Below are 25,833 nucleotides of genomic sequence, written 5' to 3'. Positions count from 1 at the left end.
CCTTGTTGATACCCTCGAAAACAGCTCATCACATCATCCATTGAATATCCCATATCGATGCCTCCTTCAAATAAGTTTTGAATACGGTAAGTTCTTTTATCTCCAGTAACAGTATAGTTGATGTTTCCATCTCTTGTCCATGCTGAATTTATTCTGGTGTCAGTCTTGAGTAGCTTCAGAAAATTGGCTCTTGCTGCAGTGATATCTTCAAATATTTTTACTTCATTTCTATGTTCGTCATTTCTCAGCTTCGTCTTGTTCATCAGAATACTTGTTTTTGCAATCCTTGAGAATTTGACGATCACTGCTCGTGGTGTTCTTCGTCCGGGTAGTCTATGTGCTATGGGGATATCAACTGGGTCAACAGTCGCGCCAATAGCGTTCGCAACCTCAACTACTTTTGTGATAGTCTGTTCAGGTTTTTCGCCAATCATTCTTCCTGTCTCGTCAGTTCTGGTGTCTTCTTCAAGACCGAATATCTTCAAGTTGTCTCGACGGTTATAGTTCTCCAGCTGTTCTGATTCACATAATGTTTTCAGGTCACTGCGTTGTTCGGCGAAGACAAGATTTTCGTTGACTTCATTGAGTAGGTCTTTCTTCAGGGCCGCTATCGCTTCGGCCACAGCTGCGCTGATGGTCGTTTGCAGTTCACTTCTCGGTTGGGAGACAATAGTTGGGATCGAGCTCGCGATTGCTTTGTGGACAGCATTATTGATAAGCTTGATTGTTTCCTCTTCAGTTTGTAGACCATTTTCACTAACGAGACTGAGAACACTTGCCAGTCTTTTGTTGTCTGGTTTCGCTACTGGAGTCATATCATGATATCGAAGTTCAGGGGGATTTTTTTCCGCATCGCCAATGTTTCCAGTAGTGCCCATTGCCGGCTCCATTTGCATTTTCTGAAACTGTTTAATAAGTTTATCACAACAATTAGGCTAACAGACATTAAAACATATAAAATGTAAATCATTCTGCAACATGAGGCAGCTACCAAAAAAATTCACGTTCAGCAAGAGCAATCAGTCGCAAGGAAAATTTATCTGAAATAAACACGGATGTAATTAAAAAGGAAAAGAACCGATCGGTTTACTGATAAAAGGCTGAATTTTTTTCTCGTTTAATGTTTCTCTCATTGAAAATATACACCACTGTAAATATACACTAAATAATTAGATCTGTCCATTAACTCGGACTACTAATCAAAACAAAACAAATTGAGCAGCACAGACATGAAAGTCAATTGAAGTCTGAAAATAAGCAGGAAAAGTGAACTAGTTTTTTCCTCTTTCCAGAAGTCTTGTCTTTACTGTTATGTTTTTGAATGTCCCTTAAAGAGCCAACTCTATTAACTTATAGCATAATAATGGATGGTTTCAATGCGGACGGCGTACAATGTATAGCATCTTAAAAGTTTACTTATCTGATTTTCTTATCTGAAACTCTTACCTTATTTGAGCTGTTTTTTTCAAACTGATCACAGTGGTGATCTTTTTTACCTTTTTTAACAATTTCTGTTTGCTGACTGAGACGAGTGATCAACTAGGAGTCAACAGATTGATGAAATTTTGGATATGTTTGGGGCTCAGCGTAGGTTCCCGCAGAAATTTAAAAAAGAATTTAAGTTATAAGAAAATAATTTAAATTCTGTTACGATCTTTCTCGTTCGTATTTTGTTAGAATATCGATCAAACTATAGTCTTAAACTTAGTGAGCATTAGAAAACAAGTTTAACTTACCAGATTAGAAAAGACGGAAGCAAATTGATTTTGATCAGAGAATTTATATAAATGAATCGTTAAGAAATGGTGCTCAGAATCAATATTCGGTTCAAATTGGTGAATCCATATAACTAAGATTAGAGTGAGATTATTTGATGTAAAATCTTCCCAGCATGTGCTGAATGATTATGACACCACCAGAAATGTGAACGAATTCTCAGAAAAGTGTAAATGCATACCCTATGGTATCCCCTGCGACAGATTTCTGGGTTGCAGAAGCAAACCATATTGGGTAACCCTTACGACCCCACTGTAAATCACGGTGCTAAGATTAGTTTTGTATCTTGACATTCTCGAACTGATAATGGGTATATATGCAGCTGTTTTCTGAGCCTTTTTTTCATCCGCAAAATCAAATCACCATCTTGATCTAAGAATCAGATCTCTCCTGTAAATCTCTAAATTCTGCAGTAAAATATCATTCTTGTTATTCTCTCATTTTGAGAAGTTAATTTTTCTACTTAGTTAAGAACGCTTTTTTATTCCGCTTGCGAAAACCCATAACCCAACAGGTTATGGGCCCAGCAATTTTCTAAGTCATAAAACTGATTTATAAAACAAAACTAATTTGTTGTTGACAGTCATAATCCTTTTCTGCTTAATACCTTTTCTTTTCCCAACTGTTTTCGGCTGCTCAAACTACGATGGATCAACAGACAGTGAAGCTGCTGACCTACAAAGGAAAGGCACATGACTTTCAAATCTGGAGCACAAGATTTGTGGCAATGATGCAGACGAAGGGACTCTACAAATCACTACTTCGGACAGAGGAGCAACCCAATGAACCTGCACCACTAGCCAATGAGGCGAGCAATGATGAAAAGAAAAACCACAAGGTGCTGAAGGATGCAAATGAGAAGGAAGTTGCAGACATCAAAGAGAAACGGAACAGTGTGTGGTGCCATCTGGCACTGACTCCAGATACAACAACCCTTATGCTGATGAGACATGACTGTGTGGGAGATGACGGCATCGGCGATGGAGCAAAGGCTTGGAGGCTTTTGCAAGAGAGATTTCAGAGTGTAGAGACGCCGACAGTGTTGACTTAGGTGGCACAGCTTGCTCGACTGCAGCTCGAGGATGCTGAGTATTTGGATAGCTTCTTCATCAGAGGACAGGAGTTGCTCACAAGGCTACAAGAAGCAGGGGAAGCAGTCTCAGAGACCCTCTTCAACGCCTTGGTCCTCAATGGACTGCCAATGAGGTATGAAAATTTTGTTATACAGGAAAGCTTTAACCCGGCAACGAACTTCACAGAGTTGAGGAAAAGGCTGCAGAACTTCCATGAGAGCACAGCACAGAGGCACAAGGGACAAAGTGGTTCAGTGGCACTGGCAGTGAAGCGTGACTTCAAGAAGGGGCCCAAGAAAGGAAACTGCTTTGTGTGTGGGATCCCCGGACACTTTGCCAAGGACTGCAGGAGGAAGGAGACAGCACAATACATCAAGTGTGGTGAGAAAGGTCACCAAGACAGGGCATGCAAGAGACAGAGATGGAGGCAAACATGAGTCAGTGGCAATGGGTCCAACATTCGCTTCACCAGACGATGAATACTGGGCAGCTCTTACCCAGTGGAAGTAAATTTGACTTACCCTGCAGCATTCTAGAATTCAAGATGAGTTCCAACAGCGTGAAACTTGACAGTGCAAGGAAGTGGCACAGACGATTGGGTCGTTTGAATCAAGCGGATGTGATCAGGACAGCGTGAAACTTGACATTGCAAGGAACTGGCACAGACGATTGGGTCATTTGAATCAAGCGGATGTGGTCAGGAATGCATCAGAGACAGTGGGGGAACTCGATGAAGTATGCAATGTGTGCGCATTGGCCAAGATAACAAAGACTCCAGTACCAAGAGTGACAGAGACCCAAGCAGAAGAGGCTGGAGAGGGCGTTTACAGACGTGATGGGACCATTCAGAGTAGACTCACTGTCAGGGTTCCAGTTCGCGGTTTTGCTTAAGGCAAAAAGTGAAGCACTGGCAAGCCTGAAGAAGTTTATTCTCAGGGTGGGGACGCCCAAGAAACTGAGACAAGACAATGCGAAGAAGTTTCTCTCAGAGCAGTTCAAGATGTACTGTTTAGATGCGGGAATTATACAGGAGAAGACCATACCAGAGACGCCACAACAGAATGGGTTAGCTAAGAGGTGCAACAGGACACTGCTGGAGATGGCAGGATGTTTGCTCATTGACTCGGGTCTTCCCAAGATGATGTGGGGAGCAGCAATTCTCCACTTAACAAGGATCAGGAAACTGATTGTGAGACGAGAAGGAAAATGCCCAGCAGAGCTGATGCGAGGCATAAAACCTAAGCTTTCGATTAAAAAATTATCTATTTTTGGTTGCACAGTCTACATGAGGAAGCGGGACAGAGATGTCAGCAAACTTGAACCCAAGGCACTGGAAGGAAAGTTTGTGGGTTACACTGAAGGAGACAACTGATAACCTGGTGTACGTACCCAACACACGCAAGGTTGCGGCAGCTCGAGATGTGATCATCAAGGAGACAGAAGTGGGCTCAATCCCTGACAACACAGACGCCCGACCTACTAGATGAGGTTCACAGCAACTGGGGATCTGGCACCCAGATGATGGTCATCAAGACGATGGCAAAAAACAGGAGCAGGGCAAATCTACTACAATAAAGGAGGAGTGGCATGACTCAGAGAGCGTGAACACTTAAGAAGCGACACTGAGACGAGATGCCTCAGATGTTGAGGAAGCAGCACTGGATGAATAATCTACTGCAACAAGAGGGAGTCTCAGAGACTCGGAAGACAGTGAAACGGAGGACTTCTCACAGTCAGAGACAGTTGGCTTCTTTGAAGAGGCATTGGAGCAAGCGGACAGGGCAGAGCCCAGACGAGGGACATGAACAAGGAATGTTCACCAATTTTTTGGAGAAGTCAGGACCCATCTTGCTGTGACTGAGTGTGACTATGTGGAACCCAAAACAGTCTACGAAGCCAATCAAGGTGACGATTGGGACCAGTTTCACCGGGCGATGAAGGACGAGGTCAAGGCACTCCAAGTCGAGACTTGGAACCTAGTGAGACCACCCACAGACAGGGACGTCATACCGGGCAAATGGGTCTACAAAGTGAAATACAAAGCGCGCTATGTGGCAAAAGGCTTCAAACAGGTGGAGAATTTTGCGCCTACCTGTAAGCCACAGACATTCAGGATTCTACTTCAACTATCAGCGAAGCAGGGCCATGTGATGCACAGTTTGATGTCAAGACGGCTTTCCTGCACTCACCAATAGAGGAAGAAGTGTATCTGGAAGAGCCACAAGAGTTTGTAAAACAAGAATCAGATGGAGAGAAGTTAGTATGCCGACTTAATAAATCAATTTATGGTTTGAAACAGGCAGCTAACAACTGGTAAAAGGAACTGGCAAACTTCTTATCGAGACAGGGGTTCACCAGAAGCAGGAATGACCATTGCTTGTTCGCAAGAGCAGAGACAGTGGGTCTTACCTTTATCTTGGTCTGGGTTGTCATTATAGTGGCATCAAGAAGCATGACAGTGATCTCCGATGTCAAAAAGGCACTCGAAGCAACATTTCACATGGAAGACAGAGGGAGAATACACTGGTTTCTGGGTCTAAGAATCAGACGAGAAGAGGGCAAAGTCACAGCCGACCACGAACGCTACATAGAAACAATGCTTGAGTGGTTTCAAACGGTTCAATGCAAACCCTCCAGAACTCCAGCTGATTTGAATTTGAAACTTCAGACAGCAAAGAGTGGAGACGAAGAAGTGGACCAGAGGATCTACAGAAGCTTGGTTAGCTCACTTCTGTATCTGGCCAAACAGACGAAGCTAGATATCATGTTCACAGTCAACATTCTGTCCAGACATATGAATGCACCTACCAATCAACACTGGATAAGCGGAAAAAGGCTTCTGCGATATCTTCAAGGTTCAAAATGTTTAAAACATCCTTACACAAAAGAAGCTAGTTATGATTTAATGGGGGAAAGTGATGCACTAGTCTGGTGACGTGATCGACAGAAAATCAACGACGGTCTACTACTTCAAGCTCAGCGGAAGTGGCGCAGCACTCAGCCGGGGTGTCACGAAGCAGGACACAGTTGCTCTTTCTTGATCAGAAGCAGAATATCAGGGCATGGCAGCAGCAGTTCAAGAAGCATTGTATCTAAAACAAATTCTGCAGGATTTCGGCATCTAACAGAAACATCCAATAGCAATTGGAGAGGACAACCAGAGTTGTATTAAATTGTGCCAAAACCCAGTCATGCACAAGAGGAGCAAACACATTGAGACAAAATTTCACTTCATTCGGGACAAGACGGAAGATGGTACTATCTCAATTCGTTACGTTCCTACTGACAAAATGGCAGCCGACATCTTCACGAAACCTTTACCCCTATCGAAGGTGGAAACATCAGAACTGTTTTGATGGGAACAGACTCTACACAATCAGCTCAAGTCTGAGAGGGGTGGTAGAATATGGATCAAACTGTAGTCTTAAACTTAGTGAGAATTAGAAAGAAAGTTTAACTTATCAGATTAGAAAGACAAAAGCAAATTGATTTTGATCAGAGAATTTATATAAATGAATCGTTAAGAAATGGTGCTTAGAATCAATATTCGGTTCAAATTGGTGAATCCATATAACTAAGATTAGAGTGAGATTATTTGATGTAAAATCTTCCCAGCATGTACTGAATGATTATGACACCACCAGAAATGTGAACGAATTCTCAGAAAAGTGTAAATGCATACCCTATGGTATCCCCTGCGACAGATTTCTGGGTTGCAGAAGCAAACCATATTGGGTAACCCTTACGACCCCACTGTAAATCACGGTGCTAAGATTAGTTTTGTATCTTGACATTCTCGAACTGATAATGGGTATATATGCAGCTGTTTTTTGAGCCTTTTTTTCATCGGCAAAATCAAATCACCATCTTGATCTAAGAATCAGATCTCTCCTGTAAGTCTCTAAATTCTACTGTAAAATATCATTCTTGTTATTCTCTCATTTTGAGAAATTTCTACTTTGTTAAAAACGCTTTTTATTCCGCTTGTGAAAATCCAAAACCCAACATATTTCGTAGCAATTAATAATCATTCAATAACTTTGCTGTTGAATCAACCAGTCTGTTTTTGAAGCCTTAATTTTCCTTTGGCATGTCTTTTGACGAAAGAACTCAAGACAATAGTTTTAAAAATTAATTTATGGTTGGAAAAAGTAAAGTAATTTTTTTTTATTTAAGGTCAGAGAGTCTTGAATTCTCATATCCTCTACAGTTTTTCTGTTTTTATTAAATGAAAAATCAATGGAATTAAGAAAAAACTGAAGAAGGCACTAACAGGAGGGAAGACGCAAACGTAAAAAAACATAGCTGGTAGAATGCCTGAATAGAGCTTCGTAGATCTGCAGTCTCAAAATGACAGAAGAAACAGACCAAAAAGGAAACATCTTTTCATTAAATGCCGAGACGTTATGTTTTGATTAATAACCTGATTAATTTCGATAAGCTGCTCTCAAAAAACCTTCAATTAGAGTTGCATGAACTCAGTTGACCTTATCTTTGAATTATAGTAAAAATAAAGTTATTTTTGTGACTAAAAACCTAATCACGCGAAGAAACACATAAACTCAACTTAGAGTGAAAAATGACGTCACAAACGCAATTCAATTCAACTTCCATGAACAAGAAACATATTTCAAGTTATTGCGACGTCATATGGTTGTAAAAAAAATCTTGACGAAAAAAACCAGGAGAAGGCCAATAATAACCCCAGCTATCACATTGCGGCTATTAAAAAGAAACGACTCCTACCCCACAATTTATTCCTTTTCTTGTTTTTCTTTCAATTTTTAAACAGCTCCCATTTTCTAGACAGCAATAAAATTGATGGATTCTTTTTATAAAAATCAAAACTAGCCTCCAAGGGCTACAAAATTGTGTTCTTTTCTCTACAATGCGTAAACAAAATGTGAAATTAGACTGAAAAAAAAGAAACGCAGGCCTGGCATAAATTCCCCTGTTTCAAAAATATGTTGCAACAATACACAAAACCAGCAGATTGCCGGAAAATAGCCACCGAAAGAAAATAATGAAAAAAAAACGATGTTCGCAGTAAAACAATTAGTGAGAAAATTGTCATTTTTCACTTGAACATACTCCTGTTACACAGTAAGACGATTCAGGAGCTAGTAACTAAGACTTATAAGAACAAAGTTCGATTAGCGCGGATATCCAAAACGGCTTCATGCTTATCCGTTTCTATTTCTGATTTCGTTTTTTGATACTGACTCTGTTCATTTTGAATTGCTTTACTGCGCAACTGCTGTCCAAAAACACTTTGAGCAGAATTAGCGAAGAGTGAAACTAGTCAAGAGAAGGTAACACATTTCACGCAAATTGCTGAACAAGCAGGTAAAGCGAAAAATTTGTGTGCGATGAAGTAAACAAAAATAGGAGCACCATAATGGCCGGCTGAGAAGCTGAGCCGGCTATTAATAAACATAAAACGACTAATGTCAGAAGAAATGCTCTCGAACGACAGGCAGGTGGGAAAACATTTGCCCACACCGGGATTCGAACCAAACCCGAAACCTAACCAGAAGCTTTGCCCACTCGGCTATCAGGTTCCTTCTTTTTGCTACACTGAAATCAAATTTGTTTCAGCAACAAGCTTTACTTCGGACTGAGAGCAATAGAGATCACTCAAAAATGAAGAACAAAAACGTGAAAAATTCACTTGAGAAGTCAAAGATGTAAAAGTTTTTTAAAAATAAATGCTTCCATCAGTTCACTGGCGAAGGCTTATTAATAAAAAACTTTCTTATAAAACTTTATTACCTTGAAAGTGTGTATAGGGTCACTTCTAATAACATAGCTGGCAGATTGCCAGAAAATAGCCGCAATAGCTTTGTAGATCTGCAGTCTCAAAAAAACAGTAAAAGAAGACAGACCACAAAAAATAAGTCTTTTCATTGAAGGCTGAGATGTTATATTTTGATTACGAATCTGTATGTTACCGCTGCTTCTTTTAGCTGCTCTCGACACGCATTCACTTGACCTTATCTCTTTCAATTAAAGTAAATAAAAGTCAATTTCAAAGTGAGGAAGTAATTTTTGAGAGTGAGGTAAGTCACGAGTCACCAAAAATTTAATAACGCGAATGAACAAAACCTCGCTCCACTAAGAGCGAAAAATGATGTCACGCGCGCACTTCAGTTGAAATTGCATGACGAATGAACAAAACGCAGATTTGAAGTGGTTGTGACGTCATATGGTCGTAACAAAAATCTTGACGACGAAATAAAACATAGCAGGACAAGTCCTGACGTACAATTCAAAGAATTTTAATTGACTAAACAGAAAACTAGACCTAAAACGGACTATGAGTCAATTGGGAAAACCATTTAGAAAAAAAATCGGGTCCAAAAAATCGAAGTAGTAAAAAATAAAAGTGAAATTGCCGCATGTGAACAAAAAACGACTAGCGAGAAAGCGAATTTTTGTTCAAACACCGTTTTCTCACTCTACTTTAAAATTAGAACAAAAATTTTTCACGCCGCAAAACCACTCGCTTTTTCGCTCCACTTCCTGTTTCGGCGTGACCAAAATCACTACTCCAATTTGACTTCAAAAATCATGAAAATGTGTGAACAGATCTTAAAAAAAAGACAGCGCTCCAATACAATTCAAATTCTTTGAATTGTAAAACCGCTATCACTGTGCGGCTATTAAAAAGAAAACTTTATGCAGTTCGGAAAAATACCCACAAGCGCAAACAATGAAGCTTAAGCACGAAACAGCAAACCAGCTACGAAAACTGGAACCGACTCTACTTAATAAAAGGGTTTGAAAATTTGGGGTGATTAAAATTGTAACTCAAATTTGAATTCCGGTTAACTCAAAAGTCGTCAAAAATTGAGCACACTCTTGTATAAAAAAACAACTAAGCACCATTAGAGCCGAATTATTCGGACTGTTGAGAGTCGAGAGCACCGCAAAATAAAAGCTTGGCTCACATAAAAGATAACGTTGCGTGTTAACATAGAACCTCGGTGAACAGAATTTATTCAACCTTCTGCTTCCATTTGAAGCCGTCTCAAATGGCTCACCTGATGCGAGTAGATGACCAGCACCACTCCACCTGACACAATTGACACTAGCATGAGGCACTTCCTTCTCACACAGAACCCTTGGCTCAGCCTCCTCCTCAGTTGCTTCTGGTCTTCTACCCAATGAAGAAGCTATCGAACAAAACTTGATACAAGTAAACGAGTGTAATAAAACGGTCCTTTCATTACTTTAATTTTGAGTTAACTTTGTACGTTTGGAGTATAATGAAGACAACAACAAACTTAGCATCCAAATATTAATTCATCCGATCGGAGATAAATTTATTCATGATTCTGGCAAAGGATGAATAATTTTCCTGCTTTAGCAGGATTTTTTTGTCGAAAAATTAATCCCCTTTTGCAAATTGATCTCGTTTGTTGTTTAATTGTAAGATCATAAAAGTTGGTAAGAATCTTTACTCTTTTCAAAATATTTCGTTTGACAGGGGACTTACCTTCTTGAATTTCACTACCACCACTTTCACCTACAGTCTCCAGAGTTTGAGGATTTGTCTGTCGCTGTTGGTCTGGGAGACACTTCTTGTTCTTGTTTCTCACCGGCTCCATATTCCAGAATGTCAGCCTAGCAGGACTAACACTATCACCATTGACAGCAGTCACAAACCTGAACAATGAAATCGTGAACCCATGTTTAAATCGCTGGCGTCACTGAGCAAGATATAAACCAGGGCAATAGTGGAGGAGACATTTCCTAACGAGATTTTTCAATAACAAATATTGTTTAAAACGAAGTTCTATATGTGGCCTGTTCTCTGCAGTGCAGAATACAGATTAAAAGATTACGGTAATTATAAAAAATGACAAAGTGATCCAAATGACAACTACACCATTTGAAATCCGTTTGAAACAAAAAAAAATTGGTTTTAAGTGAACAGAACGGAAACTGAAGTGAAAGAGTAGTTCGTTCATGCAGTTCTAATTAAGCATAGGGAAACCGAGTGAAACAATAATTGATTAACATTTACTTTTATGCTGTTTCATAATGCGAATGTTTAATAAAAACAAAATTTAGAAACGAAATGAAGAAGCAACATGGGGAACGTCCGATTAACTAGCGAGAGATGCCGACCAATGGGGGATGTTGCAATACTTTCTACTGCTTGGCAAAAGAAAATACACAAAGATAAAAACCAACCAAAAAACTGTTTCTCTTGAATATAAGTTGTTTCACGTGAATTTCTTGTTTTCCACAACAATTTTATAATTGAACGTGTTTCACTTGACCCATTATTTTATTTCACTTCAACTGTCCTTTTCGTTTGCTGCACTTGAATTACAAATAATGCAATAAACTGAAAGAAACAGTTTGCAACAGGGGCGGAGAAAGAATGATGGGTAACCGTGTGCCGTCAGGATGAATATCGATAGAACTCATAGCAGAAGGATAGCTGCAGATCCATCGAGGGAAATGAACACGCACCATCTTTGTCTCCAAATGCAAGTTAGCCAAACGAAACCAAGAAGATTCCCGAATTCATGAAGGTTCTAATTCGTACCAAAACGTCCCTGAGGAAGGAGTTGAGATACACAGACAGTTTAGATAGTCTGAGCAGTATTTTTTTAGATCATAGTCTGGTCTGAAAATCACGTTACAATTCAACAACGCGCTTGAAAAATATGCAAGATATTTTCATGAACCCAGTGCGATGCCTGCAAACTAGATTATAGTAAAAAGTTATAATTGAAAAATCTTTACTAGATATCATATTGCTACTCCTAAAAATAAGAACAGTGCATCTCAATGTCACTATAGCAAGTTGGAAGAACTATAGCACATGGGGACAAATTCACATCACGTAAAATTTTGAAAGAAATCCAATTTAATTTCAGTTGGGTCTGAATTGAGAAATTAATTTACAAAATAAAAAAACAAGTTTTTCAATAAGTTGCTCCTTCTGCTTATTTTTCATATTCATCGAATTTACTGACAAAACAATTTATACCAAACACAATTCAATCATGATCGCAAAAAGAGCAAAATCCACCTAAATAGACGAGTTATTAAGTTAGCAAGAATAAAGAGCACCTGGCTTTGACATTGTTTAATTGGTTATGAATTAGTAAATTAGTGAACACTAGGGAAGTTAGTGCAACTTCTACAACAGTTATGACTAGAGCACCGAAAAGACCTCCTCATTAAATGCAGACATCTCCTTTAACGTGACACTGACTAAAAGGGCTTTGCCAAAACGGATGGCGAAGTATGACAATAAACAGCTATCAAATATACCATGCTAACACCCTGTAATTTCACCTGCTACCAGGCACATTTCAGGTCACTCTGAACTATAAACGGTAACAAAGTTTTTCTGTCAACAATAACCTATGCGATAAATTTTGATTCAGCTTTATTAAGCACTGACTTATTTTTCTTGAGATCCTTATTCTTTCTTTTCTCCTTATTTTTGAGATCAAGCACATTTGAAAAAACTTTTACAAGCAATTCAACAAATTAGGACACTATTCGGAGATCTCGTGTTGTTCTGAATTAATACTTTGCAAAACTTCTGAAAAAAAAATTAAATGCATTTGGCTTTCTGATAGTGATTTTGTGGATAACATTATGACCAAGTTTAATACTACCCTTATTTGCTGTCTAAGATTTGCTAATGCTAAGCAATTTTTGTCAAATTTTGCTGCTTAACTGCTTTCATGTTTCAGAATCTTGTTTCGAAAAAACTACTTGATCCCTATAATTAACCAACCAAATTTTATGGGTACAACTGATTACTGACTAATATCTAACTGAAAAATATCTTTGAGCTATTTTATCGGGTGGATGCTATACAAACAATTTTGTTGCGCCAAATCATCCCAGAAATGCAGCTCCCTAATACTACGAGAACTGTGTATCCCCTCAACGTCCCTCAGCAGCGCCTTACGGACTACAAAACGGACTACATGTTCTTGAATAAAATTGTCCCATATCCGCAATATTTTCAATGAGAAACTACCTTATTAACCCACAAATTTCAAAACATACTATTAAGATGACCATTTACTAACAAATAGAGGAGGAGTGAACAGACTGGCCAGTAGTGCACAAACACCGTTACCATAACAAAGAAAAATTCAAGAACATCTTTAACGTTTTTAAGAAAATCCTAGAGGCGCAGACTAGAGACGGGACGGTTCAACTAGATGCGATATTGGTACTCCTCAACTAGAAAAGTTGAAGAGTACAAACACTTCAATTCAAAAAGACTTAGTCGAGCTTCGCCGCCAAAAACTGGACGATCATTGCCACAAGACGAAAGAGGCAACAAAAAAGAGAAAACGAGTAATTTGAGCGCCGTGTGTGAGGCGCTAAGAGACAATTTCAAGGCAGCGGCAGCTAGAAACTCCGAACACGAAAAATCGATTAACTCGTTGAAACACATGTTGGACTGTTTCAAACTCGGAGCTAGTCATTCGAAATGACTAACAACAACAATTTCCCAATAGCAACCCTGGCTAACGCAGGAGGCCATCTTGCAGGCAAAAAGCTCTGTTGCAAAATGGATGGAAGCCATGGATACTACTCCGTGCCAATGGCCGACGAGCAACCTATTCAACTGCTTGCCTTCAATTTTGCATCCCGAACATACGCATTTAAGATTAGCACAAGCACTGAGCAGAAGTGCATTCAGCTCATTCAACTCAATCATGCGACAGAATCTTGACCCCGTAATTACATCTGACAAATGTTTTCAATACGTAGACGACATTGGAGTAGATGCTCATGATTTTCCCAGATATGCTGAAAAAACTATCAGCAGTCTTTACGTGTATAAGAGAATCAGCAATGAAGCTAGCTACAGATAAATGCGCCTTTAGTTTGACGGAAATTCAATTCTAGGGGAGCACGATAACTTCAGAGGGTTTGACCCCCATCAAACAAAAAATTGCAACGTTTCTCAGAACATTCAAGATGCCGAGAGCGAAGAGAATTATCCTTTTCTTCAATTTCCACAAAGCCTTCCTACAAGAGCTCGGAAAAAAGCTGCTTCCTTTTTATAGATTACTCAAGATCGAAACAAACGAGGAACACAACATTATGTTAAAGAAACTGACAAAAGATATACAATCAGCCCGCGAGATATCATTGAGGCTACCGATGCTCAATAGACATGTCATTATGGCCGATAAATCATTCCATGCTGCCGAAATTGTATTAATGATCGAGGATCACACCCAAACGGCAAACGGAACGTCTGAACACAAAAATTATGCGCCTGTAAGTTTCGGTTCACGTATTTTCAAACCGAATTAACAAGATGTCAATCTACGCGAAAGAATTTCTTGCCGTTCATTTTGCTTTTGATATGTTTGCAAACATCCTTTGGGGATGCGAGAAACCGGTACTAGTCCTAACAGACAACAGAGCTGTCACCAGATTCTTTCAAACAAAGATCATTCCAACAAGGCTGTGGAACACATTTCATCACCTCTTCAGTTTTGACATAATACTAGGACAAATCCCCGGAAAAGCCAACCTCGCGGCAGGTTACCTCTCAAGGATACATATAAACCCGAAGGAGAAACTCAGATTTCGCATCAACTCGAAGATACCAATAAGTGAAGTCCAAACTGAAACTACCACCGAAGCCCCGAACAACTCAATTAAAACACTCCTGCACGAAATATCCAGGGAAAAAACTAGGAAACACTATCTCATTCAGACAGTCAACGAAACAGACCAAACAGAAAATAATGAACAGGTTCATATTCAACAAATAAGACCGGCGCAACTCCAAGCACTACACGAACACAATTCAATGGATGACTTTGATACAACCGGACAATCGCCATTAAATCTAGAAGCCGAACAACAAAAAGACTCAGACATCAAAAGAGTTATCCTTTGGTTCGAAAGAGGCCCACTGACAACTCGCCAATATCTCTCAACACACCTGAAAAAGTAGCTGGAACACTACCCAAGACTCGATATGTTTGACGGAGTCCTACACAGAAAACTTTACATCATACAGGCAACGGCTTTATCATACAATACAGTGTTTCAATTCAATTGCGAAAAGAAGTACCTTTTCGCATCCACAACAGTGTCTGGAGCTGACATAAAGGAGTGTCGCGTACCAAAGCGGAAACTCGAAAATTTTTATTTCCCAAACTTCAGAAACGCTCACTGACAACATCCCAAATTGCGCTACCTATTTACAAACAAAATCTAGTCCCACAGCAGCCTTGAGACCACCCCTACAACCAATGTCTTCCTTACGAAATTTTCTTGCAGTTGTACTACTCATCGACCTTGACGGAAAAACGCACCCCTCACACTACACTTACACTTTCAAATTATCGGGAATAGACGGTTTCTCGATATATCTATTTGCAATATCTTTGATGAAAGGTGACGCGGACATTGTAGACCGGGCGCTTATATCAATCTTCCTGAAACATTCATACATTCCATCACAAATCCGACCTAGGGCCAGTTTTTACTTCACACTTAATGAGCGAACTTGCCACAATTCTTGAGATCAAACTCAGACATTGCACATCGAAACACGCAAAAACAATTGGGTTACTTGAAAGAAATCACGCTCCACTCAAACAAATTTTGCGAATCAACGAAAACCAAACGTCTTCAGACGGGCAAAGATACGTTGATAATGCGTATTCATACAAAACAACCCCTACGCTCCGGCACTAGGGTGTACGCCAATAGACGTATTTCACGAACGCACACCAGTCACCACTTGACCGACGTTTCCCCCAAAAGCGGAATGCATAAAAGAAATCCAGGATAAAACAACTGAGCTATTCGCTTCAGTGAAAGAGAACCTTATTCATTCATACCTCAAATACAAGAAATATTACGAAAGGAAAGCCAATTCATCTCCTCTGAAAGAAATAAATTATTGCTTCATCTTGGACCCAAAATGTACAAAAAAAATCGCAACTATGAAAAAAACAACAGGGCAGGTGGATTCCTATGTACCGAGTGGAAAAAAGACTCACAAATGCCAACTATAATGTGCGGAAAGTTAACACAAACTTTACACAATGTGTACACAGAATGCGACCAGTAAAACCACAAAATGAAATCAAAGATCTAGAATCAATCGACCCTCGAAATTTTGAGGCCGATCCAGCAATCCCATGATGAGAACCTCAGTTCGTTGAGAACCAGATCCAGAACCACATCAACCAAAAAGCAATGACTCTACCCAGATTATTCCCAGAAACCAGATCAATCACTTTCAATCAAAATGTAAACAGCGAGCTTCTCAGCACAAGAACCGCCAACAAACCATCAACAAATACAACAAGAACCTATATACGACGAAAAAACCTTCTTTGTGGAAGGCTCAGTCCCGTCTGAAGCAAGAGAAACACCAGAAACAAAAGACCTGGGAGACTACGTCTTTTCTGCAAACAGTAACTTCCCTCAAACAGATGCCCGATTTGGCTCAGAGGCCCTCCAACCTGAGAAGCGGCAACCACTTGGCGTTGGCAAGAGAGCACTCAGTATATAACCGCCTACAGGTCTTCGAAGAAAATTCTCAAGTGAAAGTGATCACTTACTTCCCCCTCAGTCATTACCCCGACCCTGACCTCTGAATAGCGATATAGTCAATAGCGACAATAGCGATATAGAAACTAGCATCACTGACCTCGAGTCTTCGCTAGAATTTTACTTCTCAAAAGCCTCGGTAAACATGGAGGACACCTTCATATTGGCGGAAACCGACACTTCAATGCCTCAAAAAGGCGACTCGACGGTAACAACTTCTTTTCAAAATCGCATTAACGATTCGGCAGAAACTAACACTAAACAAGACTCTAACGAGGAAGAACTGTCTAAAGATTCAATATTAGACAGCAGAAACTGACCCAGATTTCATCTCATCAGATCGCCCCTAAGGCATCGGGTACCTCCTAGAGAACTAATAGACCTAGGTCCAATCTTACCGAATAGAAGCCGGGTTATTCCACTTACTCTCCATGGCCAACAAATTGATGTTAATCGCCACCAAACTCTGGACTACGCAACAGGAACAGGTTTATCACTATGACGTCATTACATTACTGCTGTTTCCTTATTGGTTATAACCTTGTCCAATGTCAATTGCTTGCACTCATTATATATACCACAAAAAATACCAAAAAATTGATTCTTCAATTTTACCTACTTCGGAATCAGCAGCATTCTAAACTTTAAAAACAAAAACCTCTTCATCAACAATGTTCAACTACTCACAAAACAAGCAACAGCCTGCTTGCTACTTCACTTATTGACAAATATCCAAATCATCTCAAGTGACCAGCCCGCTGTGGCAACTAAATATGGTGTACCTTTTAAATTACATCAGAAAATTCTCTTCACTGACAAATTTAAAAAGACAGAAATCATAGTCCCTTACCTAGTCTGCAATTAAGCAATAGAGTAAGAACTCAAATCTCACTCGAGAACTGGCAAATAAGTGGATTTCAAAGAACTTTAGTTGCCCACACAATTATACTAACATGACTGAATCAACATCCGGCTTACAATGGATTGCAAAACAAGCTATTATGGCAAACGAACTTGCACAGAAAGCTATAGAATCGTTAAAAATAGAAATGTCACAACTCTCTCGCTCAGATTCCGGGACCGACACAACTTTCTCTGGCAAACCACGAGCCTTTGCCGCAGCAGCCGCTGCAGTGTTGGGAATAGGCATTGGCGCTGGAGACAAATTACTCTGCTTCATAAAATCAGTCTTCGGTGGATGCGACAAAAGAAATCAAGAATAAAACGAAATCAAGAAAACATTAGCCAAGCTATGGCTAATCTTCAATACCTAACAGAACATGTCGAGCAAATCACCACTAAACAAAAAGAAAATTTCTTTGTCGTCTCTGGAGAACGTAAAGCCATAAGAGGCGCAGGATGAAATCGTTAAAACACAGAACAGAACCTTGGAGCTGGCCGAGGGCCAATATACCGCGCTTCGCCAAAATTTACAATATATGAGAAACTATGTACAGTACCTTTACCGTCTTGAGCAAATTAACCAACATAGTCTTGTTTTTAGCAACATCTTTCAAAACTGGCAAACGAAACCTACCGAGCAGCAGTGTACACCTTTCGCATTCATGTGCTGAAATCAATAACACCATTAAGGAATCAGCTGTTACCGATATCATTGATTCCCCGTCAACAACTCCATTAACTTCTCACAATGGTACACTTACAACAAAATGGGCTTCAGGATCGATTGTCACTCGCCTTACCGATCCAAGATATACTTTCGTACGAGACCAAATTGGTCACAAAGGTTGAAGCAATTGAATCAGGTCTAATCTTGACACTGGCCATACCGAAGGCATCAAAAAGCACAGTTAAGAACGTGCTACATGCCATTCCCATCCCCATGCCAGACGGGGGTACAGGCAAAGCATTAATTTGGCGCCTAGAAGCCAACACATGGCCGTCTAAGACGACGAAGAGGAACTCGCGTTCATCGATGACAAAGCTCGAAAATTGCATTGGGTCCCAGAAATACGCAATTTGCAACAAAAAGTCATACCTACCGAGCAGACTTATAAGTCCTGCATGGCTACACTTTCATACCACGACGAAGAGCTACTTGCATTGCAACGCTGGCAATTGGATGTAATTGCATTGTCATTGACTGAAAATACTCGCAATCTCGGCTTCAGTCGTTGGTTAATTACGTCGGCAAGCGACGACTATACACTCATCGAGAGCGCAGGGAATGGCAGCAATCCTTTAGCGAGGATTGAGCATCCTGGATGCAGAGTTTGCATCATCACATTAGTTGTGAAAAACAATTACGTGGACGAAACATTCACTTTCGATCAGATCTAGCCGGTTGCGATTCAGTACCGGCAGTATGACTTGACTTTCAATTACCTGACCCAATAAGTACCATCTTTAACCTCCTACTGCCACTTGAAGATGATCAGAAGCACAAATTCAAATTCTACATCAAATACAGCCTCAATTCCAAAAAATTGATTCAAGAAAAACCAACACACAAACGATCGAAAAGATAGCGCAACCAATTGTGGAGAAAATTCAAGGACTGAAGCCTAAGCTTGAAAACAGACTGAAAGAACACATTCCATGGCAGATGTCACTATTATTTGGATTCCTTTCATTACTGATAAGTGTTTTTCTGCATCTCACGTAATCACATTTTTTTACATAAATGGGTCAACATACACCGCAGGTTTGCTTTCGGAATAACACACGAAGGGAGAAAGATGACAACGAAGCCAGTGCAATTAGTTGCAATCAATGACTATGAAAATCTACAAGAGCAACCTGAACATCCACTACCTAAATGTTCACTTGTTCTGTCTTTGCAATTAAAAACGAATTTGACACCCAGCAGGACACCCATAGCACACAAGTACATACACCGTACATCTTTTTGAGGGACTATATCAAACAACTGAAAAGTTCGGAAGAGCCCACACTAACAACTGAACATATTAACACACCTCCACCAGTAAACTCCACAACCAACTTCCACCAGTAAACTTCACACTCATATACCAGAACATGCACAACCAAAACTACCAACTAACTACGGGGCGTACCCACTCAGAACGAAGAAAACCGGAAGTGTCTAAAAGGAATAAAAATTTCTTTAAAAAAACATTCAACAAAAATTTAAAAGAAAAACGCCTAAGTCCAAAAATCTTCCCTGCGGAAGACTAATTTTTTAAGACTCCTCGTGAAACCCGGCTTAAAATTTTTCCTCAATCTTTCCTCAAAGATACTTTTAGGGGAAAAAATTGAAATAACATGAAATTTTAAAAAACTAACTTTAAAATGCCAATCTCATTAACCTTTATAGAACGGCTTAGTTATCAGCTCATGCGCTAAAAAAGTTTGCCCCTAACTAATTGCAGTCCAGCTTTAATACAAAAACCAAAGGAAAAACACGCGAAACAGAAATTATCAACATTCTTAATGTTCGACGAAACGGAGAACTATGAGTTCCTTCAATTTTCGAATCCAATAAAGGAAAGCAGAGACCATCAAACTCCAGAACCGAACCAACAACCCAGGAATCGACGCCAAATAACAAAAAAATGATAAACCAACTTACCTGCCACGTAACAGAATCAAAAAAGGTAACTTAAAATAAAACGAAATCAAACACAGTATCAACCTCACAGGGGGAGCGAATTCGAGAAATGCAACAATTCAGACTCCAAAAATGACAATAATTATACACAAAAAACAAAAAGCACAAAAGGAAAATTTGAATTACCAACCAATCACAAGACGGAGTTAATTTCAGAAAAGAGCAAAAATTTGGGGGAAAATTTTACTATTTATTACTTGACTGCAGCAAACAGACATCAGTAGTGGCACTTACCAGATTCTATGAAAAAGAGAAACTTTGAATTGCCGAACCAATTTATGAATTCATTGTAGAAACAGAAAACCCAATTTTTACATCCCTTAAAAATTACAACGCCTATCGGCAGTTATAGAATTTCAATTTATTACACCAGGAACCACTCGTCCAACTCAATATACCCCGGGAATTCATTAAAAACGAAACAGTAACCGTGCACACATACCATGTCACAATTGATTACCCTGTCACAATTGATTCCATTTTTCACAATCAATTAATCATAAGCAGTCTCCCTCAACGCCCACAGCATCCCGACCCCATGCCCGACACCACAGAATCCCCCGACTACGACATTTTAGATGAACTCTTAACCCCTTCCCTAATCGCAAGTTCCCCTTTCTGCCAACACCCTTCCTCGCCATAGACAACCCCAAACTAAATATCCCCAAACACATAAATATCCAGGCCCTCTACCCCTGAATGTTTTCCCTCGAACATTATGAAGACACTAACCCATATGTTTCCATTGCAAACACACGATTTAATCTGTATTTTTATATAGATTTCAACATTTCCTTGTGTTGTTTTAATCAATACCTCAAATTTCCTGACGACTCCATTGAAAACTGGGTAACCACTTTCGAAAACACCACCCAAAAAGTAATTACTGAAAAAATTCTCCCTCCTACATTGATGTTATGTCATTTATAGAATTTAGCACCAAGTAATTTTTAAAAGGAGAATTTGAATTAGTAATTATCAACTAAGATGAGTAATTTTAACCATAATATGAATTCTCCCTTTATAAATTGGGACATTTATCGACAATACCAAGACGCCGGTTACCTCCCAACAATTCTCTCTTTCCCAATGTACCTATACTTACGTCATGGTCGCCGAGCAATACTAGTGACCTTCGATGACAACATTGTCCGGAATGACGGAACCATTTCCCATTTCGTTGAATTTGTTGACCCGGGCAACACCCCGAAGACAGTTACGTTTAGCCCAAGCTGTCATGACTACCAACAAGTTCGTAACTGTCTAAAAAACCCTACCAACCACACCCTCGAAGCCACATACGAACAACAATGAAAAATTTCCTGACATTTCTACCCTACCATCCTCAGACCCTTCATGATAATCTAATCCCCCACTACAACGGATTTCGAAGTAAACCTTGTATAAAAATTGAACCAGATTTCATTATATTCCTTTTTTACAACTTTTTTAAATCAACAAAAACTAGAAATTACAAAAAAGTAGATTACTCAAATTCAACCGTTTTCACGGTTCAAACACCTTTCTACCTCATTCTTATATAGTTATATACATCATCGAAGACCGCATTAGGGAGCGCGGGCAGCCACTACAAAATACAACACATATTGGGTGAGAGAAAAGCTCTTCAAAAAATGTTTGTTTCTCAGCAAAAAAAGGTTACGCGGGTAAATTGACATCAAACTAAAAGTAATTAAACTCATTTCTTCCAAAAAACTTACTTTGAATTCTGAAGCAGTACTTGCCAACATGGCGAAATTATTTTTACGAATATCCGACATCAAGCCGGTCGAGCCGAATTGAGAAAAAGATTGATTTCTTTTTAAACAAATTATTATGCGCCTAAATTTGTATTTAACTATTACTGTTCAACAATATTTGTATTCATACATCACAACCTTAACACGGAATAACAATCTCTCAATGGTCGATCAATTACTTTTACATCAACATTCACACCTTCCGTAACCCAAATTATGAAAACAAAAACTTACGTTAAAGCTTGGAAGGATCCGTTGGAGGCAGGAAAGTGTCCACAATTGGGTCTTCTTCCACCTCGCCCACGTTTCACTAAATCTCTTAGAATTACGCACCCCCCCCCTCATTCAACGTTTTTCTTAAATGGTCTCTTAGTCAAAGTGAATTCAATTTTTACAAAAGATTGTATATGTTCCGTAACATCTGAGGAACCACCGACCTTCTTATCTCTCTTTAATGCCGATTCTAAAGCGGCTTCCTTGCCTTTGTCTTTCAAAATTTTCTCAACTCCTTTTCGAGCCCCTAACCCAAACGAAATAAATGTCCTTTGGGCAACTCTTGAATTTCGTAAACCATGTGCTTCCCAGCCAGTAATAAGGGAGACTCCCAATGACATTGTTAAAACAGCATAAGCACAGAGTGATGGCCGACAAAACACTTAACTTATTTGATATTGAGAACCAAATATCACTCGGTAGCTCACTAGCTTTAGGACGTCTAATTAATTCCAGAAATACTGGGGTGTTCCCACAACATCATCAAATGCAATGGACGTCGTGTAGCTCCCACAAATGAAAAAGTTTTTCTCCTACAATTGTCTTTGATACACTATCACTTACACCTATTTCTACATGTGATCGTTTCCACCAAGGACAAAACTGAATCATTGCATCTCTCCTATTACAATCGAGGTCGGAGGGAACTTCACCATTTAGAATTACTTCAATACTGAATGTCCAGCAGACTGAGCCATACAAATATATAGGCTGATACCTTAGCATATATGCGTGATTCATCACGATAAGCCGGCATATTATCAATAAAAATTTCAACTTGATTTATATCAGCAAGCGCTTCCACTTCTCTACAAAAATCTTCCTTTAACCCGACTATTTTTTCTTTTCGAATCTCTAACGGCAACTTCGGCCAACCGTTTTCAACTACTATTGACCTCCTCCCCTCTTCAACTAACTTAGCCCATAATTGATGCCATCTCTTCATCCCAGAACCGTCAACGCATGGAACTTCTTTCCACCCAAGTTCCATTTACTTACCCCTCTTTAGATACTCCTCCTTAAATTTACTTATCCCCCAATAGATCACTTCTTTGCCCGGTACGCCTAAACAAGGCCATATTAAAGATTTTATAAAATGAAAACAAAAACATATAACTATAAAAACGAACCATTCTGGATGTGTCGACAGAATATTTGACACCTTTAAACCAGTTAACTGTCGCGCCATAACACTTCTCTGAAATAATAATTATTAAGTCGACAAACAATAAAACAAAAATACTTCCAAAAAAAATCCAACAAACACAATCCAAAAAAGTAAGAATCTACCCCCCCTTCCATAAATCTGTATCAAAAACTCGTGACCGTTAGCAGTCAACCAAATTATTAAATATTCAAATGAAAATCAAACCTTTGATTCACAATCACCGTTCCCGTCAAACTTTTCCCAATTTTGGTCAATCAATTTGCTTCTGACACCAGAAAATCTAATCAAAAAGACACTTGGGAATCATTATTTAATACTATTCAAAAGGCTCAAAGAAAAGTTCCGTTTACTCAGCTTCTAGTCTTCACTACTACTACGGCTATCGCTTATGAAATCTGCCGGGGTAATCTCTTCCTGCACTACAGAACTACAACTACCAGCACAATTACGAAGGTGAAAATTGAAAATCTAATCCTTGGAGCACCTGATGCCTCCACCAACACACCAAAAAGAGTGATGAAAAGACATAAAACTGACGTTGCAGCCCTCAACGATAAAAGTTGTATTTCGTTGGCAATAAATGACAACAGACTCATTCTTATGAACTCTATCACAAGCAACACTTACACATACGAGCACGCCCAACGAAGCAAGGAATTTCACCATCTCACCAATGAAAGACTTGACACAACTTAAAACCATAAATCAAACTCACATGTTTACGGGTTCTCCAACCCAAGCTAAACACTTTTCTGGACAGCCTCAGTATCGAGCATGAAGACTCAGACTCAAATAAAACTAAACATAGCTGGCAGATTGCCAGAAAATAGCCGCAATAGATTCGTAGATCGGCAGTCTAAAACAGTAGAAAAGACACCAAAAAAATTCGTCTTTTCATTGAAGGCTGATCTGTTATATTTTGATTAAAAATCTGTATAGGTTACTGCTGCCTCTATTAGCTGATCTCAAATAACCTTCACTTAGAGTGACAAACACCCATTTGACCTTATCTCTTTGAATTAAAGTAAATAAAAGTCAATTTCAAATTGAGGAAGTCATTTTTGAGAGTGAGGTAAGTCAAGTTTGACCAAAAACTTCATCACGCGAACGAAAAAGAAAAACTCGCTCCATTAAGAGTGAAAAATGACGTCACACATGCAATTCAGTTGAAATTGCATGAACGAATGAACAAAAAGTGGCTGTGACGTCATTTGGTCGTAACAAAAGTCATGACAACGAAATAAAAAAACATAGCAGGACAAGTATCCCAGTCCTTCTAATCATTCTTAATCGTTTCAATTTAACGTTGAATTGCCACCTTTCTGAAATCATTTTCGCCCCGCGAACAACAGCAGCCAAAAGTCTAAACAAAGCTGGCAGATTGCCAGAAAATAGCGGCAATAGCTTGGTAGTTCTGCAGTCTCAAAAAGTGTATAGGAAATAGACCGAATTCTTTTTTATTAAATGCTCATAAAGTACATTTTGATGAAGAATCGGTCAAACTTATTGCTGCTTCTAATAGCTGCTCTCAAATAACCTTCAAGTGAAGTGTCACACAATCACATGACCTTATCTCTTTGAATTCAAAAAGAAAAGTCAATTTTAGAGTCAGGAAGTCATTTTTGAAAGTGAGGTAAGTCAAGTTTGACCAAAAACTTCATCACGCGAACGAGAAAGAAAAACTCGCTCCACTAAGAGTGAAAAATGACATCACACATGCAATTCAGTTGAAATTGCATGAACGAATGAGCAAAAACTGCCTGTGACGTTCATTTGGTCGTAACAAAAATCATAACGACGAAATAAAAAAATCCAATAGAAGGCCAATAATAGCGCCAGCTATCGCTGTGCAGCTATTAATTAAATATTCACTATCTTTTAAGAGAATGAACTCAATTCTGATTGGACAAAAATGTAAATAAAAAGTATAAATAAGAAAAGCATCGCACAACTTATTCATTCTTTGTCAAATTCATTCTTGCGAAACTCAGTGCAATTCTTCATCCTCAGAACTTGTAAAATATTCTCAGTTCAGCAGAATACCGTACGCTTGCGAACCTAAAGACTTAGAAAATATTTTGGGAAAAGAAACAAAAACTGCACCTAAACTTGCAACCTAAATATTAGTACGAAAACTCCTACTAGAATTACTCTGCAGAGAGTTACTATAAGAACCGACACGTTGTCTTACTTGACACTTCTCCTCGGCAAGTCTTGTAATTATTAAGCGTTTCCATTTGCATACAGCTTTGCAAACTAAATCTTCTCGCCCCATCTAACTCTGCCAAACAGCAAAAAACAGGTCTTAGAGACATATATCCTCCACTTCGATTTGTTTCTTTATCATATTGAACTGGCATAGATAGAGATCCCTTACTGCATGATCTGTAGCAAACCCCAGACTAGTTTGATAAACATACGCGACAGATTTCCGGAATACAGCCACCATTGATCCAAATAACTCAAAAGTCAAACGCGTGGCATCTAGATCTGGGTTTATGGTATGGCTGTAACCCGTTTAAATTTTGTTTTGCTTCATTATACATTGCTCCAGTTAGCAGCTTCTTTTTAAAACACCTTTCCGCAGATGAGAGAAAAAAACTAGACTAG

The 25,833-nt window shown here is 39.2% G+C and overlaps 1 protein-coding gene across 1 annotated transcript in view; it reads right to left on the bottom strand.

The window, feature by feature from the left end:
• LOC142349809 (protein HIRA-like) overlaps positions 1-11,486 on the bottom strand; it is a 49,470-nt gene extending 37,984 nt beyond the window's left edge. The window contains exons 1-3 of the mRNA XM_075401592.1: positions 11,254-11,486; positions 10,348-10,517; positions 9,893-10,024 (exon numbers count right to left, since the gene is read on the bottom strand). Coding sequence (XP_075257707.1) covers positions 9,893-10,024; positions 10,348-10,517; positions 11,254-11,336 — 385 coding nt within the window. The 5' untranslated portion in view covers positions 11,337-11,486. The remainder of the gene's footprint in view (positions 1-9,892; positions 10,025-10,347; positions 10,518-11,253) is intronic.
• Between the last annotated feature and the right edge of the window lie 14,347 nt (positions 11,487-25,833).

Source organism: Convolutriloba macropyga, chromosome 11 (assembly GCF_964194025.1).
Source record: "Convolutriloba macropyga chromosome 11, txConMacr16.3, whole genome shotgun sequence".
Classification (NCBI taxonomy): Eukaryota; Metazoa; Xenacoelomorpha; order Acoela; family Convolutidae; genus Convolutriloba; species Convolutriloba macropyga.
The sequence above is the reverse complement of the archived record's forward strand: the minus strand, read 5'-3'. Positions and strand labels throughout refer to the sequence as shown.